At 43.5% G+C, this 22,105-nt stretch overlaps 1 protein-coding gene across 2 annotated transcripts in view; it reads left to right on the top strand.

Annotated features, from left to right (window-relative positions):
• The window catches only part of LOC144763169 (amine sulfotransferase-like), a 528,038-nt gene that overhangs the window by 64,654 nt on the left and 441,279 nt on the right, over nucleotides 1-22,105 (top strand). For both annotated transcript variants that reach the window (XM_078648509.1, XM_078648508.1), the window contains exon 2: nucleotides 16,034-16,084. In XM_078648509.1, the coding sequence (XP_078504635.1) occupies nucleotides 16,057-16,084 (28 nt within the window). In that variant the 5' untranslated portion in view covers nucleotides 16,034-16,056. The remainder of the gene's footprint in view (nucleotides 1-16,033; nucleotides 16,085-22,105) is intronic.

A 22,105-nucleotide genomic window follows, 5' to 3' on the forward strand; every position in this document is an offset into this window, starting at 1 on the left:
GTTTAAAAAGAGTCACTTAAATTAGAGATCTCAGAAGACGAACTGGGCAGGGATATCCAGAGAATCCACAGAGACCACTTCAGAAGAAATCCGAATCGACCTAAACCGAGAAAGATCCTCATAAACTTCCATACTTACTCATTGAAAGAGAAGATCCTCAACCTATCTCTTAAATATAAGTCATTTAAGGTTAAGGAGTTTTCATTCCAAATTAGATCAGACCTGGCTAGAACAACGTTCGATAGACAATGGGAGCTGGGTAGGAAGCTGGAGGACTTTAAGAAGCTAGGAACTGTGGCTCAACTCAAATTCTCTGCCTCTTTGAGGATCATGTTTAGGAACAAAATGCATAATGTAAGATCAGTACAGGAGGCAGAGGAATTGCTTGCTAACATGCAAATGAGCAAGGATCAGTGAACAGGTCGGCAATACCTTTTGCATAATCTTTTCTAGCTTTTCCCCCGGTTTCCTTAGGCTCCCTTCACAGCCTGCCTCCAAAATATAAATATTATAAATATTATTCTATGCAGCACAATTAAGGGGAGTAGATATTGTAAAACATTTAAAAAAAAAATACATATAAAAACAAAATAAATAAATAACAAATGGGGGTATAGGATAACGTTTTCCTTCTTTTTTCTTCCTCCTTATACTTCATATCTATTTTGCTGTAATTAGGTTGGGTCAGGTTAAGTTAGGTTTTTTATTTTTTTATTTCTCCTCAGTATTTTTGGTTCTCTCTTTTTTTTGGGGTGGAGAGGGTGGGCACCTCCGGGGTGCAATTATCTGGACTCCATTTGTCCGGATGACTGGGGGTAGGGTTCTCCACGGGTGCGGGGGAGGGATGTCGGGGCACAAGGGTAGGGGGAGGGGGCAGCAGGTGAATAAAACAAAATAAATCCTAATTTCCACTACTTTTGACTTGTCCAACTTTAAAGCTAATGATAAGGGCATTGGAAGTGGGTGGATCTGCTTGCGGGTGCTGATGTTGGTGCCTCAAGCCTTGACCCCGGGGGACAAGCAGAATTCAGAGCCACCATGAGCTCTTTGCAGATTCTTTCCTGGAATGTCAATGGCCTGCGCACTAGACCAAGAAGAGATAAGATCGTACAATATTAACGGGACTCTTCAGCACAGGTCATTGTCCTCCAGGAAACTCATCTACTAGAAGAAGAGATGATTTCTCTGTTAAAGTGTCAAAGCTGGGTAGGCTCTTATGTATGCACAAGTCAGTCAGCAAACATTAGAGGGATACCAATTTTTTTAAAAGAAAAAAACAGCTAGGGCTCATATCTTATCCCAGATAAAAGATCCAAATGGCAGATGGGTCATTGTAAAAGCTGTAATAATGGAGACCCTGCTAACTTTAATCGGATACTATGGTCCCAACCACGATGACCCCTCTAGTTTAAAGTCTATTTTCTCATATCTACTTGACTTACCGGAACTGATGGTCCTGGCAGGCGACTTTAATATCGTCTTGAACCCCGCATTGGATAAATCCTCAACCAATAGAGCTGTAGTATTTTCTAAATCTGAGGAGTATTTGCTTGGGGCAATGAGGCAGTTCACCTTATCGGATATCTGGAGGGATAGATCAGGGCAGCAGTTATGGGTGTCATCTCGAAATTATAAATATCGGCACCAGTCAAGAATCGACTTTGTTCTGGTCAGCTACTCATTAAGGAGCCAGGTTGAGAACATCTCATACCTGGCACCCCATCTCTCAGATCATTCTGGGGTTCTACTGGTTCTGAAATTACCAGTTTCTACCTCAATTAAGACTTGGTCTACTTTTGGAGGAGAAGGAAGTCTCCTTTCTCTCACAAGAAGTGGAATGGTTCTTGGAGGTGAACGTTGGCACAGCTCCAATAACTTCAATTTGGGACTCTCTAAAAGCCTTTCTGTTAGGCCAAATCACCAGTAGGTCTTGCTATAGAAACAAAAAGTATAAAGAAGAGATCACGGATATTGAAAACAGGCTGAAAGATGCGGAGGTAGATCTTTCAAGCCTAGTATCCCCTGAAATTCTGCAAGAGAAACAAGATAAGGTTAATAGATTAAAAGCCCGGCTCGAAAATATTTTGAACATCAGGCTTACTGAAGATGGGAAGCTAGTAAGATCTCCCACTTCGAGTACGGAGAAGGAGCGGGCAAACTCCTTGCATGGAAGAGTAAATCGGACCGAGCGAGGAGCTATATTAAAGAAATCAAAAATGATAATGGCACTCTAGCTACTGACGAGGAAATCCGTGATGCTTTTCAGACCTTTTTTCAATCTATTTATTGGGAGATGGTAGCGTAGACAGCTATAGTGCACAGAGGTAGCTGGAGGCATCCCTCTCCCCATCCTCAATTTAGACGAGCAGCAACATCTAGACAGGGCCTTTTCCTACGCTGAGGTAAAGGATGCTATCTCTGACAGCAAGAACTGAAAGGCTGCGGGTCCGGATGGGCTTCCAGCCGAGATCTACAGAGCGATAAGTGACCAGGTCGTTTCCATTATGACGAACCTCTTCAATCAGATATTGCAAGAAGGACTAAATCCGCCAGATTCATGGAGCAATGCCACTATAGTCCTGATCCTAAAACCAGGGAAAGCGGCATCTAATTGTGGGTCTAATAAACCCATATCTCTCCTGAATGCTACTATAACATTTTCACCTCAATATTGGCAGCAAGATTGGGTATAGTGGCTGGAGACATTTTGCATTCAGACCAGAAGGGTTTTGTTAAGGGTCGCCAGCTTTCGCACCTCACATTTGACTTAATTGGAGTGATTGATCTGGCCTCTACATACCCTATCCCCTTGGCAGCTATGACCTTGGATGCCACCAAGGCCTTTGACAGAGTTAATTGGATATACCTGTTGGAGGTATGGAAAAATTTAATCTTGGCGAGAAATTTCGCTGTACAATATAGTCTATCTACCGGAGACCAACGGCTAGACTTCTTGTAAACAGCAATATTACTGGTTCTTTTAACATATCCAGGGGGACTAGACAGGGCTGCCCACTCTCCCCTCTCCTTTTTGATCTATATATCGAGCCATTTGCTCAACAGCTCAGAGAGGACCCTAACATCCAGTCTTTCAAATAGGGGGAGTGGGAGAGGAAGGTAGCCCTCTACGCTGATGCTATTTTAATTTTTACAGCCAATCTAGACACAGCATTTCCCGCAGATATCAGTCAAACTCAGGAGTTTGGAATAGTCTCAGGCTACAAAATAAATGCAGCAAAGACAGAGGTTATGGTCTGGAATCAGGAGGCAAATCATCAGCACCAGATTAGCCCCAGAATGAGATACTTGGGGGTAAATATCCTGCAAGACATAACTAAGATAGTTGAAACTAATTTGACCATGGTGGCAAAAGAGTGCGTGAAGTTAATGAAATCTTGGGCTTCGCTCCCTCTTTCTATTATTGGCAGAGTCAACTTAGTTAAAATGTCAATACTTCCGAAAATGACCTTTTTTTACAATAGTATTCCCCTCCATTTTGAGAAATCACAAATTGTTAAAATTCAGAAGGATATCAACTCATTTGTTTGGGGATATAAACTCTCAAGGATAGCTTGGAAAAAGTTAAGACGCAGGAGGGAGAAGGGAGGTCTCGCTTTGCCAGTTATCCAGCTTTATGCTTGGGCCTTCCAACTCTCTCATGCATGTATGCTTCTGAAAATGATGGTTAACACCGGAGCAGGAGGGATGTTTTTAGCTATGCTTCGGGGTGCACACTTATCGGTGGAGGGTTTTATATTCAAATTTGCTGATCCAAAGTTTAAAAAAAAATAGGCTTCAGGTTTTGCAGGGCCTAGGTAAAACATGGACAGAATTGAGGAGGTCAGTCACTCTCGGATACTTCTCTAGTTTGGCTCCCCTATGGGATTCCGCCGGCGGCCCAGAATGTTTGAGGGGCAGATTGGCAACCCCTTTGAGGGAAGCCGGTCTGGTAGTTTGGGGGATCGGCTCCTAGATTGCACCATAGTTACAATGGAAACAACTTAGGGAAAGGGTTGGGGTTGGTCTCTCCAAATATAACTATCTCCAGCTGGCCAGTTGGGTCCAGTCACACTTACAAACAACCCATGGAAGCTTATTAAGTGGAGGCAATCACCTGGAACATCTGCTTGTGATTAGACCTCTAGGGAAGAAGGAAGTCTCCTTCTGATACCAGGCTGTAGTGGAGGAAGTAGACGGTGACTTTAAACTGGCAGAGGAACTGTGGGGAAGTTCTCTACCTGCTCAAGACTGTGATACATTGTGGCAGTGTTCTTTTGAAATCTTATACGAAATTGTAAAACCGGCATGGTTAAAAAGGAACCATCTGTTCACTATTCACAGGGCTTACTTCACCCCATTGAAACTCTCAAAAATCAATAAAGAGTTGCCTGTATGTTGTAAAAAATGTGGGTTGGCTTCGGCCTCTGACATCCATATGTTTAAAGAATGTCCAGCTCTAGCCTCTTTTTGGGACAGCATTGGAAAATTTGTGTCTGATACATTAGGAAGCCATGTTACTATTGACTTACCTTTGATCATCTTTGGCTTGAAGGATAATGTCAGCAGCCCTGCAAGATCGCTACTTTTTTATGCCATTCTCCTAGCCTGGAGACAAATTTGTTTAAAATGGACAGACCTTATCCCTCCTTCCTTTTTAGACTGGCAGTCCTCAGTCTTAGCGATTTTCAGGTTATATTTAATGGGATCTGGCAGGAAAAAGAAAATAACATTTTGGAATATATTGAAATCAAGATGGGACCCAGAGCTGATTGTATAAACCCTTTTTTATTTTTTGGGTCCTATGATTATGCTGCCTCAATACTCTATGGGCCATGTCGGACACTTTCAGTCTAGGACTGGAAGTTTTAAAACGAAGGTCATCTAGCTCCTGGAGCTTGTTAACAGAGTTATCTCAGTTGGTGTCTTTATTAGCACACAAGCAAGTCCATGTACAGGTAGGCGGGTCTCTCCATCCTTAGACGCTTACGCCTCTCAGCTTGCTGAGTGTGGGTACGGACAACTTGAGTGTGTATTTGAAGCGAGAATGGTGGCAAATGAGAAAAAAAAACATTGGTATAAGGGTGTTCTTCCTCATGTATGTTACACATGACTGCCACAGACTGGAAATCATACATCAGGCTGCCATTGATGTGTTAAAGCAACTCACATGCAGGTTTATGTGGAACTTCATAGCTTGCAGCTGGTATGAGTATATCCATAGATAGTGGAGAAATCTTCTATGCCTTTATATTAAATTCTGTTTCCACATAAACAAGAAGGTAAAAGAGAAAAACGGAAGAAAAAGAGGAGCTGCTCATTTATATGGTCTTAGCAGACTTTAGCAGTGAACCGGCAGCATTTTAAAGCAAGCCGTAGCATAAAAGCGGTTCTGCATGCATATAAAACAGAACGCAAGCGCCGTGACTCAAAATGGCAGACGCCTACGCTTCCGTGAGGAGAATTTCACCACCGTGGGCTCCAGGCTTTATACTGCAGGAATTGCAATAGGAATGCGGTTGCTGGACTCACCGCCGCTTCAGGAATCGAGGGCCACCATCTGCGCCCAAAAATTCCACAGTTCGAGGGGCAAATGAGCTTAGAGTACTCCGCTTCCAAGCAGAGCTCACTCGTATTCCGCCATCTTGTTCTAGCGTTCAAGCCACGCCCCCGGCAGCCAGACTCTAAACGTGAAAATATTTCTAGCCTGTCATGCATGTGGAGAGTGCTGCCTGCCAATAAGAACATGGTCTCCAGCAGGAAATAGGTGCTGGAAACAGAGGCGGTTAATTAGTAAACAGTTATTGTACAAACAAAAACAAACCATCAGAAACTCTGGTAAGAAACATGGGCAGCAGGAAATGGGATTCTTTAATTGCATACCAGTGTGGAATTAGTCAGCAGCTGTTGTACAAACAAAAAGAGAGTACAAGAATTACAGCAGTAAACAAGGACAGCAGGAAACGGAGGCCTTTAACTAAAATAGCCACCACTTGGACTACATAGTACTTCATTAAACCTACGTATGTGCAAAAATTAAGCTGCATAGCATGTATTTTAAATTAAATACTAATGCAAAATAAAGTACATAACAGAGGCCATGTGATCTGCTAATTAGAAATTAGTCATGTCAACAGGGAACATACAGCACAGACAGAACAGAAATGTCATCATCTCTCTTGAAACCCTTCTAAATCCCTCCACACAGGGCTTGTTTGTTTCCGTGGCACACTGGCCTCACCTCACACTTTCCTCAGTTTACCTTATTACCAGAAACAGTGAGAAGTCTTCTGATAAGGATGTCAGTGTTAGTATAAAGGTTCAGGGATTTATCATTGTTATCAGAATGTCTTTTGCATAAACAAAGGATTTGATTGGCCTAGCTCTAGTGGGACCTCTCTGTATGAGAGAGGTTGCTCTTGTAGCCATAGCAAGTGGCTTTAGAGCCAGCAAGAGTAGTAGTAACAACAGTGGAAAACCCTGGTAGGTGCCCCTCTTTATCTGAATTGCATGATGGAGGTGTCTTCCACAGTTGAGCTGTGAGTCCTTCATATAACCACTGAACCTTTTTTTAATGAATTCCTGGCAAAAGCCAAAGTGAGCCTGGACCTTGAAAAGATAAGGCCATGCCACATGATCTAAGGTATTTTCTACATCTAAAGACATGACTACCATTTCCACATCTGCACCCTTAGAGTCCCAGAGAAGGTCGGCTAGGATTCACTTAAAATTTCTTAATGACCAACCTGGCACAAAGCCCACTTATAAGTACTGTATTAGAGAGGAAATCACCCTTTGCGGCCTATTTGAAAGGACATTTGCAAGTATCTCGATATTCACGTTCACTATTGAAATGGATGTGTAGCTCACACATTCAAGCAGATCTTTCTCCTTCTTAGGTATAACCATTCTTATAGCATTTTTGGATATTTAGTGTTTCATAAAAGGAGATAAAGGTTTCTGAACTCTCCACTTGACGAGTGACAATATTTGCCGCTGGTGCCTGTATGGTGATGTGTGCCTCTTTTTGATTAAGTTGGAAAGCCAACATAATTCCTGCTTTCTGTTTTTATGTTGCCACTTGAATTTAAGCAGTGATTTGTCTGCTGTAGTAGTAGGGTATTGTAAGCCAGTTATTAGGACTCTAAACAGCGTCTATTATATAGTGAGGGTTGACGTTGTATGTTGCAGTGAGAAACGCTACAGAGCATTCCGGGTACCTCTGTTCCTTGGTGTGTTTTTTCTTTGCAACTGCCAAATCCTTCATTAAGAGCCCGTTACCGAGTTGCTTTTGCAGTTGCCAATACCATCTGTTCTGAGGTGATGGAGTGCTCATTTTTAGCATATAGAATTTCACATGCATGTTCAAGACCTTCTTCTCCTCTGGCAGGTGGTATTTAGAAACCTGCTGCATCCTCCAGTAATCAGCTGCGGCCTCTGATGACGGGAAAAATGGGATTGTTGTCAGACAGACCCCTGGGTAAGACACCGGAGTGAAAGGGTGGATGTAGTAGGGATTTGGCCAGAAAGAAATCATTTCTAGGGATGTGCTGCAAGTTGAAAGTGTATTGTTTTCCTGTTGGATGATCTATGCACCAGAAATCGCTTAAACCATGATCCCCCATTAGGCCAAACAGTTTAGCTCTGTCTATAGTGTAGTATCTATCAGGTGGACCAGTCCGATCAATTATCGGATCCATGAGAGTGATGTCCACCTTCTGGCGGCAAAGGTGGTTTAAGATCTTTTTTACGCCCGATAAATCTAGCTAGTCTGATAACGTTCATGGACACCATATGGTATGGTAAGTCCTGCACGTTACATAGCTGTTTATTACAGGTACATAAAAGTGGGGTGGGAATGCTGTAATCAGAGGGCTGACTTTCAGGTGGTCTAAATCACTGACAGAATCTAGTGAAAGGGGAAAGTAGACATATGACAATGTTTATCCCCAAGATGGTCCAAGAAAGTTGAGTTTAGTCACAAAGCAAATGCCCCTATGGCTACTAATACATTCACCATACAAATCTTCCACACTGCCTCACACCAGTAACCTGAGAATGAACATAAAGGATGTGATCGCTAGATACCCGCACTAAAAATAATTGCAATTTTATTTAAAAAAACATACATCAAATTTGATTCAATAAGTTGAAGCTAAAAAACAGTACATAGCTGATTAAAAATGTCAGAATGGCATAATATAAAAACCATAATACAAATGCATCAGACAGTAACAAGACAAAGGACTTCCACCGGGGCAATTCCTCACACACTGCCCACTGGTAGCAACACTAACGGCCAGATGGGGGACATAACCACAGAGCCGAGTTCGCACCTCACCATACAGTATTTACATGTCATGGGGTGTTGCAGACACCTTATACACTGGTTTGCGGCATCTCTCCGAACTCATGCGGCACGCAGCTTAGATCCGCTCCGCTGTAAATGGGAGCTGGACTTGGGGCGACAATTAGCAGATAAAGAATGGGAATGGATACTCAAGAGTCCATTACGCATACCTAGAAACATGAGATTTCGACAAATACAGTTATTCATAGGGCATACCTCACGCCTGCAATGATCAACGGGAACTTTCACAGAATGCGACGTGCCCGAGATGTGCTGAACAAGAGGCTGTACTGATACACAAGTTATGGAGCTGCTTATAGAATACATACATACTGACACACAATAGGCAGACTGCTAAAGGCATGCACAGGCCGCAACGTACCCTTTGAATGGACTGCATACCTACTGCACCACTTTAGGAGGACCCCCGCCACAAAGGTAACATCCAGGTTTCTGGACCTAGGGATAGTGGTTGCTAAGTGCCTTTTAACTAAACGGTGGAAAGTGAAGGACCCACCTCACACGCGCGTGTGGCGTTGCTCGCTGCTAGCATGGATCAAAGTGGAGGGGATTGCCTTTCAGCGGGAAGAAACACTGGGGCTGCGTAAAGAACCCAAAGCAACCCGATGGGAGGGCTTCCTCCATGCACTACAGCAGAGAGAAGGGGGATGTCTTGAGGGGTGACCCGAGCAGGAGGAGTGTGAGCCAATAATGGGAGATACACCCACCACCAGGGAAAGGCTGTGATATTCCATTGACACATGCAAACTAATTGATTGCCTACATAGAAGCGGACACCGCTGACAGAAGGGGACAACTGTAATGTTGATCAGAAATTGCTAGGGAGACACATGCGGAGGGGCAGAGAGGGGGATAAGTACACATAAACCGGTCAATGTTGTTGTTGTTTTCGTTCTTTGTTGTATCATCTGTTTGGCAGCCCACGGTGAATTAACTGAAAGAACTTTTGTGGAAAACCATCACGATCACTGTAATTAGCTGTAATTATATACAATATGTAACATTGGTCGAAGACCAGAGGCTATCCTGGATCCCTCACAGAAGGAATTGTATGTTATCAACTGTGCATCACAACCCAACCCCTTGCCCTTTTTTCTCTTTTACTGTATAGACAGCTACCCAAACATCTGTTGCCTTTCATAAGAATGAAAAAAATCAATAAAAACTGATTTAAACAAAAAAAATCATGAGTAATTCGACACAAACATCCCACTGCAGGAGCACAGGAACAACAAACTTAGGGAGTGCAAGTGGATATTGCTTTTTATGTTCTGTTGTATTTATTGCTTTTTCTTAGTGCTAAATTCATCCTCTATCAGATTTGGGTACAAGGGTACATTTTGCACTAAGAAGATAGTGTTAAATGCTGGGTTATACTCCTTGATAACTCTGCGCGCTGTTGCATAATTTTGCTGTCATTCTGCATTCTGCATAATTACACTAGAACAAATTACATGAATTATTCCCACCCCTATTTCACTTAGCCATCTTAGTAAATATGATGCACTTCTTCTGTCTCTCTTCCATGCAATGCTGCACAGCAAGTTGTGTTGCTGCACTGTGAAGGAAGTAACCCTTTTAGGGCCAACCAGGTCACTAATGACCCCCTCTAAGCCTTCTGTGCTAAATGAAGAGTCGGTCAGACAGTAGAGAATACCAGCCAAAACTGTATATTCATATACACTCAGTGCGGAGCCCAATCTGCCCAGTCGCTAGGAGTGCTGCAGAGGGAACTGAAATCAACAAGCATATAGATACATTATGTATGTTTCGAACTGGGGGAAAACACTACCACAGTGGAATTTTCCAGGCAGGTGCAAGTAAACAGCGAAATAAAGGAAAAACGGTTTTAACACTCATATCTTACACAAAGTAACATAGTCCAAGGTTGTTCCATCTGGAGCCCGCCACCAGACAAGGGAGAGAGGACCTCTATCTAGTGAGAAAGCCATATGCTAACATAAACAGTGTGCTCATTACTGAAACAAAACCCAAGTGAAGAAACAAACCCCAGAGAGGAGCATTTCTCAGATTTGAACTAGATCAGTTACGAACAGCCTAAAATGGCACCCAAAATAGAAAATGGCGCAGCGAATGCTAACTTTAATTAAAAACTGCGTAAGCAGAAACAATTTCTATTCTAACAATTGCGCTGCATGAAGTATTGGTAAATCTGCCCCTAGTATCTAGCAAGCTAGGTGAAGCGAGTTTTCTACCATTCCCTTATCAGGGCCAGCCAGTACATCAACTTCAGTGCAGTTCTCTAGACTATTCCTGTGTTGATGGATCATTAAACAGTTTTTGTTTTCTGCTGGGATCTATTTGATTGCCTGGATCTATTTCTTGACTCTCTTCAATGTTTAATGTCTGTTTTCCATGAAACAGCAGTGAATCACACATGTACCCACCTGTCCGAGCCACTCCATCTGCTGCTATGCTGACTGAGAGCACCTGGGCTGAGCATGACTGCTGCTGCATGGGAAGGCAGCTCCTTCAAGGCTGCTGCTCTCTCCAGTGCCCTGCACAGTGCCAGTACTCTTGGCTGCGTGAGTCCCTCCTTGGCTGATTATCTAGGAGGAGCCAACCCGCCACCTGCACCTCACTCCACACCTGTGGTACACTATTTGGGGTTCTGACAGGTCTTGTCAACTCTGGGTGTGGCTCGATCAACACTTGATTTCCTAGGAGAGGCAAATGTCTGTGGCACACCTCTACTTCTAAGCGTCCGATGGATTGTCAACAGGTTCTGTGCCTTCCAGGTATAGTCTCCCCCCTTAGCCCACTGTTTCTCAGATTGCAGCTGCCATCTTGCTTGCTCGCTCCACTCTTCCGACATCAAAACCCTGTTGCTAAGTCTCTGGCCAAGGCATGCTCAGGATCACTGATCAGGGTTCAGGAAGCCCTTGTCCTTGCTTCTGTTAAAGGCAGACCAGGATGTGTCCCCATGCCGCCATCTTGGCTCCAACCTCCAAAACCACCACTTTAGAAAAAGACATTTGTAGAAATACATATTTTTGCCTACCCTACTCAGGGTTTAGTTTAATCTATTGAGGATGGTTTGCGTGGCTTGAAGAGTACATCTTTCAGCAATAGAGAAAAGAATGAAACATGCCCCTCTTGGTCAATATATTGAAATCCCCCAGGTGCTGAGCTCTCTTGCACAACAAGTTCACCCATTTTATGACCAAGATGGGCTAAAACATAGGTCTCGCTTATCTCAAGCTCTCATGGGATGGGTATTTCTATCTCACTGCACAGTTTTGGAATATTCTTGCTCCTGAGCTCAATTTTTGCGGTTTTAATTCCTGTACAACTGCCTATTTGAAAGGATCTCATCTGTTGCCAGGCACTGCATAGTCACCTGCAGTCTGAGTGCACTGTGCATGCCATTGGTTGTGCTCTTACGACTCTGGGCACAGGTCCAGGCCTGCTCTGAGCACAGGGCTTGATCTGCAACTCTGAGAAGAGCAGCCCTCTTATTCATTAGTTAGTTTCCACAACAACAGCTTTTCATTTTTCCGAGACCTATTTAATTTTTGTAATTTATTTAGGTAACAACTTGAATTTACAGTGCTATGAAAAAGAAAGACTCTGGCACTAAGCACTAAATAAACAACACATTGTTAGGTATTTTGCAAAATATTCCCATTGCTTTAATTCATAAAAGAAGGTGATGCAGTGTAGCAGTGATTTCCATATATGCTAGAGGTGCTTTACTTGTGTGTATTGTGGAGGTCACAAGTGTGTCAGAAACTGTGGAGCCAGACATAAAAAAACATGCATACCTGCCTGTTCTGTCTGCAATCTCTCGCACTCTCTCTTTCTCTCCTCTCTCTCTCTAGTCAGTGGAAGCAGCCATCAAACCCAGGATGTGTTCATGAGGCTGTTGAATTAAAGTCAAGCGATTCTTATTCAAATGCTGATTATTAGCAAGTAAGTAAAGTAAACGACTTGTAGAGCATGTAAATCCCCGTATGCGTCTTGGCATTAGCGAAGTACAAAAAAGTCTACTGGCAGACCTAATGTGAGGGAGAGCGCGCAAAAAGACATAGTTTTAGCTGTTTTCTGAACAGAAGTAGGTCTGATTGAGCTCTAAGTTTCAAGGGCATAGAATTCCACAGTTTGCAGGTTGAGACGGAGAAACTTCTGCCTCCCCAGGGGGCCTTGCTAAATCTGAGGACGGCCACCACTTTAGCCGCCGTGGATCGAAGCATGCACTTGGGAGTGTACCACTGTAATGTTTTCTTGACATTTTCTGGAGCAGCATTGTGAAGGACTTTGTGCGCCATGCAAAGAGTTTTGAAGTTGGCCCACTCGCGAATTGTGAGCCAATAAAGGTTAATGATGGCTTGGGAGCTCGAGATGAATTTGGGAATTTTTATAATCTGGTGAGCTGCAGCATTTTGGAAAGTCTGGAGTTTACTCAAAAGTCGTTGTTGGATACCTACGTATAAGCATTGCAATAGTAAATCCTCGAATTTTTTTGAGCTCTACAGCAGGAAAAAGCAGGATGAAGTGACCTGATTTCTTTGGTCTGTGAATGAAAGTTTTGTATCAAAGAGCACACCTAGGTTTTTGGCTTTAGCAACTGGGCAGGGGAGTGGACCAAGATTATGAGGTCACCAGGAGGCTGACCAAAACAATGTACCCCTCTGGGATGGCAATACTTAAGTCAGAGTACGAAGTACTGTCGGCCCATATTTCTGTGCCTAAATTATGTCTGGGGAGTGTTGGTCTACATACTCACAAAACACAGATTTGTTTTTTATGAGCGAGCGCGTATTAAGGAGGAGGCACAATAGTGAGTCAGATGGTGGGTTAGAGGTCGATTGTCTAGTACACGCCTCTATAAGGGAGACGCTGTTAGGCATACATATAAAATTGCATTCTTCACAGATGAAACAGTCAGGTTTAGGGGGTTTGAAGGGATAGTTCCTTTAATAGTTTTGGATGGCGAAATGGCCAGGGGTCCTGGCGCGGTCTTGGCCTGGATGGGAGCAGACCGGCTTGCCTTTGGATGCCAGCGGCATCCGCTGCGCCTTGGCAGTACAGCCACTGTGGGTTGGAGGCGCATCCACTGTTCATCAGCGCCAGGCAGACAATTTATGCAAAATGTGAGGTGGAGCAGCTAGACCACAACTGTTTAAGATGGTGGCCTCTGGGGTGTAGCTGCGCCGGAAGAGAGAAACCCTCTACTTCCTATCCTCTATAAGCGATGCTGCGGCAGACCATGGAGCTCAGGCAAAATGCACTAAATAATTATTCTGGCCTGATGAGGGCTTGATGCAAAACAGATAAGATAATGAGCAACAGTGAATTAATACGTTTAAAAGTTATGCGAGCGGTGCAATTTAAAAAACAATCAGACAAGCCTGTGAGAGCTTACAAACATATGTGAAGCAAATAGCAAATATGATGCGGGAATGGCCGCTCTCCATCATGTCTGTTGCTTCGCGTCGGCGTCAGGCTGACAATTTATGCAAAATGTGTTGTGGAGTAGCTATACGCAAACCATCCAAAGATGGCAGTCACTGCGGTGTAGCTTCGTCAGAAGAGAGAAACCCTCGACTCCCTCTGCGCAATCAGTGATGCTCTGGTGGACCAGGGAGCTCAGGGACAATGCTCAAAACAATTATTCTGGTCCAAGAAGTGCTGGCGGCAAAACAGGTTAGATAACGAGTGAAGGAGCTGGGTTCCATGTTCTTGATCTCTGGAACCTCAGGTGGATGGTACTATTTATCAGCATGAAAGCGTGAATTGGAGAGAAATCATTTGGCCAATCAAACATTTCAGTTCCATTTTACCACGACCCCTAAGAATCACACACTCCTAGTTAAGTTTAGTACGTTTATTTCAAAGTCAGAAACAGCTAGCGGTACAGCCACCCTTAAAGTGAGGGTGTAGAAATACATCGGAACTAATACAAATCCAAATCTACAGATGAAGTTAGGGCGGTACAGGATGATCAGTTGAAGAATAAGGATACAAAAAATAATTGAGCAAACATCGAGATTCCCCTTCATTGGAAGTTTGTAGGTATAAAGCTTTAATCTGTCCCTACAGTTCCACTAGCGTGACATCCCTACATAGCATTTCTCAAGGCAAGATTCATTAACGTGTCAGTGTGTGAAGCCTTCAACTCTAACACATTGGATGGTCAAGTAGCATAAAGTTACAGAGCTCGTTCTGAGATGCTTTTTCTCTCTCTCTCGATAAGGCAGAAGTCCCCGGACACTTTCCCTAACTGCGATACATCAATACTACAGTAGTATACCAAGATGCATTCCAGTATCACAATATCCAGTCAAGCCACCTCCTTGTAAGTGATTTTCCATTAGGAAGGTCCAGGCCTTGGCGAGATTACCTTAATTCTCAGGCTTGCTCCTATGAGAAAGTACAACAGTTCTCCATTATCAGTTTCAGTTCTCTATGTCTCCTCTTCTCCCTGAGCCTAACTCCTAACTAAAACAAAGACAATATTCTAGCTAACAAGGGTGAATTTTCCATCTGCAACAGAAACATGAGAAAGAACAAATCCATCAGGCACATGAAATTCGATGATTAAATCTACTGTGAGAGCTTCCAGGAAAAATAAATTTCAGGCCTACAAAATCAGCTAACATAAAAAATAGCCCACAGGCCTCTTAAAATTACACATAAATGAATGTTGTTTAGTGAACATTTCTAAATTAACACGTTACATAAGCACATCAAATACATGAATGCTTGTCAGGAGCATTCACAATTTCTGCATGTTAATATTTTCACCTAAACATATATGAATTTCAACGTTAATTTCTTCAAGTTTACATGAAAATATCCCTAATACCCCACAATTCACGTTATTACAGTTCACGTTCTACTGTCCCAAGTTAATACGACAAATGATTATATGCTGGTACAAACTGTTTGTGATTATGATGTACCCCTAAAAAAAAAAAAGTGAAATTTGCGCTACATCACGATGCAACAGTGAATTTAAAAGTTTAAAAGTTATGCAAGTGGTAACATTTTGAAAAACGGTTAGACAAGCATGAGCACACTTACAAACATATGTGAACCATATAGCAAATAAACTCTCGGTAAGGCTGATCTTTGACCTGCCTGTCACTATTGGTTACAGTTGCTTTCTGTTGTGAGCAATAAGACATGTTGTGCAAAGACATTCATCTTGTCAGTAGCTATTATGACTTCACATATTCTCCATGCATATGAGCAGGGCATGTCAAGTGTGTGATTCTTTTCTTTATATTAAGGCTCTTGTTTAGAACTTTTGTTTGTATTTGTTTGTCCTAAGATTGGTACGAATTTCTAGTAGGCTCTAAGTATGTATTTATGCATTTAAGGCCCTGCGTGGGAAGATCAATTGTCTAGTGTTTACTGTTTTGACAGGTGGCACGCATTTTAATTTGTTGGTATCAACTGCAGTAGATTTGCGTGCCCACTTTTTTTGGGTGCATAACAGAGCGCCCAGGCAAGTAATCTAGAATTTCCAACCTGTCAATCAACATTGATTTTGGTGATGTGAATTAAGGTATTATCTATCGGCCTCACAGTAGTCATCTAGGAGGTGTTTGTGTACATGGAAATAAATGTTTGTAGGTTTGGATAGACATGTATTTACCTTGCCTCCACTGACACTAAACATCAGTCCTTTTTTCACAGATTAATACGCTTTTACACTACATATGATGTCGGCCACTACTAATGATCCAGGTGAGTTGGTTTATTTTGATTGCACTATGTGCATATAGTCAAGTCATGAGTGATATTCTATGTGTGGTCTAGTGAATGGGGAGGTGCATACTTTTGCTACTTTACCTACTCACAACTGGCTAATTTCAGAGTTTCATAAGTTTTGTTTTATAACAAAAACATCACTTTAACTGCTTTTTTCAGTGAATTTCTAGGGTTTTATTATTGAGGTTTTGTAACTGAAACTAACAGTAACGTCATGGTACATATGCAGATGTATAATCTTCTTGTTTTACTGTTGCTGGGTATAGGCAGGGGCCATGGCTCCCAAGAGACATAATCTCTAGTGGAGTGGGCCATGATGCCCCGCCCCTCTCTTAATAATGATAGAAAATAGCAAACAGTGCGGTTCCCATGGCACATGTCCTCTACTGAGAAAATATATTGTAGTATGACTTTTGTACTCTAGTAATACATGTGCAAATGGGTGTTTATTAGTACAGTTGCTCTAAATAACATGTTATTGGACAACAATTGTTTACACTACTATGCGTATACATATGGAAACATATGTAAAAAGGAAATAAATGGCCTAATGTAATAAGGTATTATAAGTGACTAGCGGGGGCACAAGTAGTGCTTGCGCCACGTCCCAACTTCTCTGTAGAAATGCATGCTGCCTGAAACAACCTGAAGGAATTCCCAGGGCGGATACCTTGAGAAATGAAAATCACTTCACTCACAGACAAATGGTACAGAAACGTATTTATTTGCTCCTCTACCTTTAACACATGCGAGAAATAGTTTTTTGTTTTTTGGATGAGCCGTTGGTGCTAAATCCTGGAGGCTGCCGAAGCATAGCTTGTAAAATGCTCCATGTCATATGCCACACCGTCAGCATCACCTGCATTTATAGCTTGCAGAAGATTACGTTGCATTCCGGGACATGTAATTTAGTTTCAAAATTGAAAATCCCAACATGCTGTGGGCTAAAAAGGCAGGATCAGCAAATTAAATCACAGAAAACATCAGGCCACTCGTATGTAATGTAATGTTTTCTAAGAAGGAGGGGGGAGCAAAATGGCAAGTAATGTCACATATTATATGTATACATTCCCCCTTTACTTTACATTGCTTTACATTATTAGGATATTGCATCACCTTGGGGTTTTTTGACCAGTGAAGGCACTATGGATATTTTGGTTTGAGAAATCTTCACAAAACTTTTCAAAACAAAGCTTTCCCCGGCAAATATTTCTTTTCATTTAAAATTCCCAAGGCAAGATGGCGTCTGCTGGTCAGACGTGAGTGTGAGAGTTCCCACTGCGGCCGGGAGAGCAAACTGGTCTTGGCTGTATCTTGGCTGTATCGGCGTTCTGAGATGTGAAATCTTCGCGCATTTCATTTTTTTAAGAAAGCGGCGGCGGCAGCGGCGATGTAACTGGTCAAAACTCACCATCTGTTGGAAACTTTCCGGGGTGCCGGAGTCGGAGGTGCCGGAGCCGAAGCTGGTGCTCGTGCTCGGGCTGGAGCTTGAGCGGAGGCATAGGCGGAGCCGCGCCGACCAAGGAGTGTGCTGAGCCGAGGCTGCGGGCGGAGTCACCGACTCACGGAGCTACGGACTACGGAGCCACGGAGCAGCAAGCAGCATTGGAGTAATTGACAAGCTAAACCCATGCGGCATTGGAGCTTGTAGGCTGTACCCGAGGGAATATTTTGGATTACATTTTTGCCCCATTCTTGCAGTACTTGGACTCGTGGATAATTTAAGAGGGGTTGGAGCGAGTCTTGCTGATATAAGCCGATGTATGCCTGAACGACTGTGCATTGTGCATTGTAGCAGCATATACAACGCAAGAGACAGCTATCAGGTACATTTTTCATATTTTTCATATTTCATCTTATCTATCTGTGCAGCTACATAGACTGCCTCTAAGAGGAAATAGATAGACTCCTCGTGTTAAGGTTAAAGATTTATATACGGCTCCACCATGGGACCAAAAACTGCACGTGGTGGAAAAACCAGAGCGACTGGAGCGGCTGGAGAGATGCAGATTGGCACACCTGCAGCACTGGCAGCTAAAGGCAAGCAGGACCCTAGTAATGCTATAGAGGCTGATGGATCCCAAGCCGGTACTCCAAAGATTACACAAATGTTTCAACTTAGGGGCAAAACGATAACATCAACATCAAAAACAACGACCGTAGTATCGGCCTCTGCAATTTCTACTGCTGAATTAGTAGCCCATCCTGAGAGTGATACTTTTGTAAATTCAGAGACAAAGGATGCCACATTGGATGTAGTCAGTAAGATTAAGTCTCAAAAGGAGAACATCGAAGGCATGGAATCCAAAGAGAACAGTGAGAATACTGAGAATATTGAGAATGTGGTAGATACCACCCTGACTGAGGCACTATCGGACTTGGTGGTCTCCCCTAGGTCCATACAACCTGCTTCCACTCATACTACCATTTTAATATCTACCCCTACACTGACTTCTACCTCAGTAAATATAGCCGACTCCGGAGAGGGTGATCTTATTGGTAGCAAGGATAGTGAATATTATTCACTATCTGAACATTCAGAGCACTCCGACGCCTCAGAGGATATAGAAGAGGAGGCAGAGGAGGAGGAAGAGGAGGAAGAGGAGGGAGACCTGGAGGATGATGGTGAAAATACAGGGAAACTATCTCTCAATCTCACTGCCGTCGAGCAAGGGAATGCAAATTGGGCAGACTCGACCGCTGGCAACAAGATTAATGATAATGGTGGTCAGCCTGGATCCACGGAGATTCCCAAATGGGCATTAATCGAGGACAACCCCAATGCTGACCAACCTGGCGGGGCAGCGTATAATATGGGCACAACGGCACAGGAGGCACTGGATGTAGTATTGAAGGCCATTGCTGATCAACGTATAGAGGCCAAAGCGGATCATCAAAAAACTCATAATGCCTGTAGAAAGCTACAGAATACTGTCCGTCGATTAGCAAAATCCTGTAATGACTTTACGGACAGAATGATTGAAGCAGAAGGGCGTATTTCTGTACTCGAAGATCAAATGGTTCAAAACCAAAGCGATATTAAGGAAATCAAGGCTCAAAAGCTCGATGTTATTTCAAAATTGACCGATTTAGAAAACAGGCTACGGCGTAATAATTTACGCATTCTGGGTGTGCCCGAGGGTCGTGAAGGCCAAGATGTGCGCCAGTTTGTTATAGATCTACTCAATGATGCATTTCCCGAAGTTAAGGAGTGGCAATGGGCGCAAGAAATCCAACGGGCTCATCGGTTTCCATTTCGGTCACAACCAGTACGAGCGAACCAAGGCGCTATCCACGGGCTATTCTAATTTCCCTCAACAACTTCTTGGCTAGACAGCTACTGTACGATCTTGCACGACCAGATAAAAAGAGGTCAGGTTTGGGGGTGGAATTTTTCGTCCGCCCCGATTACTGCCATGCTACTGTTGAGAACCGGTGGCGACTTCGTCAGCTAATTCCTGCATTTCAGGCAAAAGAGGCGCAAGTGTTCCTTTTGCAACCTGCTACTTTGAAAACGATTTATAAAGGGCAAAATCGATTTTTTACAACGGAAGATTCAGCCAAAGAATACCTGAACTCACTACCCTGAGATGACATAGATTTGACTATTATTTGACTATTCTATTCTATATTTTGGAATCTCAGGGTTTTCTATTCTATTTTTGATAAGGATCTCCACAGCCAATGGAGGTACTCTCATACACATCCAGGGGCAATAGGCCCTAATGCCTTATTGTTGGGGGAGGGTCACTGGGGTGGGGGAGGGGGTGCTCCGGGGAGTGTTGGGCGGGGGGAGGGTGCACGGTGGAGGGGGATAGAAAAGGGGGAAAACTCAGTTCAAGACCGACAAGATGTGAGAGATATCGAGATGAAAGGCTCTGGTTTCAAGGGATGGTTACCATTTATTGCTTTAAGTAAAAATAAAGAAAAAAAAAATGGCTGGTACAAAAAAAAACAACAACAAAAAAAAACCAAAGCTTTCCCATGCAATTTTGATGGGATTTTTGAACAGAAAGACAGTCAAAAGGGCTGAAGTCTATCACATCAAATTGGACAGAAAGCTAAATCTTAAGCAAGCAAGTATGCTTTTTAAGATATGTTGTAATCCTTTTAGTAGTAAGAAATCAAGGTTTCAAATATTTGTATATCTGGATTGCTGGGTTGGCTGGAGGGTAGATGGTTGGGTTGGCTGGAGGCTGGCGAAAGTCGAACAATCATGCAACTTCAAATAATCCGCAGGAGTGAAAAGCTCCTGTGAGTCCTGCAAGACCCTCTTAAGCGTGTGCTCTGACTGGCTGGCCGTACTATAAAGAGAAATGTTAGAGCATCTATTTTAGGACCCCGGAACTTAGGGGAATATTTATGAGCCCCTTTGCTTCGGTCTTGCACCATGCAGAGTGATGTAAGGGTTAAATGAGATTTATGAAGCCATGCAAGGTCACCTTGTGTGGCTTCATAAATCATGAGTAGGTAATGCAGAGCAAATTGCTGTTTTGCATGACTTTGCATCAGTGAGGTGCTTCCATGGGTGTGCGTTCATGAATTTTGATGCATTCCCAGATTTACAGGAACAGGTAAACCTGGGAATGCACCAAAAGGATACACTTCCCAGGAGAGGCATAACAAGGAGAAATATTTTTAGTTCTCCTAGTTTTTTCCTCTCTCCATGTATGCCGTATTCTGTAGCACACATAGAAAGAAGAAAAAGCATCTGAAGATTGTTTTTATGCAGTAAGGTGCCACTTCCTGCATAAAAAAATTCTGCCTACAACACAGACACCCTCGCGCTGTCATGCAAGGGTGCCTGTGTTGGCACTAAGCTGCCAAAACGGGGCCAGCTCAAGGCAAAAAGAACGGAATGTGCCCTATTGCTTGGATAAGGAAGTCCTTGGAGGTCAACTACGCCTCCTGTTACCTCCAGTAAGTGGCACATGGCAGGATAGCTGATAGGGTGTCGGAGGACACGTCCACTTTCTCCACCACTATGCAAACGTGCCGCTTGGTGTTCTACTAGTAGGGGAATGAAGTCCCCTTGGCATTTGAGGGTCCTTGGGGGTCTACTACCCCTCCATTTACCTCCAGTTAGTCCCACACTGTGGGTCTGCTGAGAGGCGTTCAATGGCCACGCCCCCTTTCTCCACCCCTCTGCAAAAATGACTTCTGGTGTACTACTAGATGTGGGATAAATTCTCCTTGGCTCTTGAGGGTCGTTGGGGACCAACTTCCCCTCCTGTTACCCCCAGTAAGACCCACACATACGGAGTGCTGAGAGGTCATCAGAAACCACACACCCTTACTCCATTGCTTTGCATACACGCCTCCTGGTGCACTACTGGTTGAGGAAGAAGTACACTTTAGTCCTGAGGCCCTCAGAAGTAAAATGGAATTAATTCCCCAACCAGAAGTGCAATAGCCAGCAGGTAGTTATAGTTAGAACCAAAGTTTCCATAGGAAAAGCGTTTTTGTTTTGCCAATATCTTTGGCACCGCTTGACAAATCTTCACGTATTATAGTGAGGACATGAGTCTGCTTGCACACATTGCTGTCCCAGGATGCTTGTTTCCGGTCCAGGAAGGACATGGCTTGGCAGTTCGGGCTGGACTGTTCCCATGAGGCACAGGGTCAGACTGATTTGCATATGGCCATGTCTGAACTGGGGTGGTGGAGTGAGCTAAAGAATGATGATGGATTAAACCCAGATCAGTTGACTGGGGGTGAGTGTTTGATTTGCTCAAACGCTCCGTCCATCATCCCCTTTGGTATCGCTTTGTTCGCCCTAAGTTGGCAGGGTATGCTCAGACGCGGGTCCCTTGCTCACTTTGACACTGGATTCAAGCTAGCCTGGCTGATGATGGCTGATTAGCCAGAAACCGGTCCTAGGATGCTTGTTTCTGGTCCAGGGAAGACATGGCTTGGCAGTTCAGGCTGGACTGTTCCCATGAGGCACAGGGTCAGACTGATTTGCATATGGCCATGTCTAAACTGGAGTGGTGGAGT

This window comes from Lissotriton helveticus, chromosome 6 (assembly GCF_964261635.1).
Source record: "Lissotriton helveticus chromosome 6, aLisHel1.1, whole genome shotgun sequence".
In the NCBI taxonomy this organism is placed as follows: domain Eukaryota; kingdom Metazoa; phylum Chordata; class Amphibia; order Caudata; family Salamandridae; genus Lissotriton; species Lissotriton helveticus.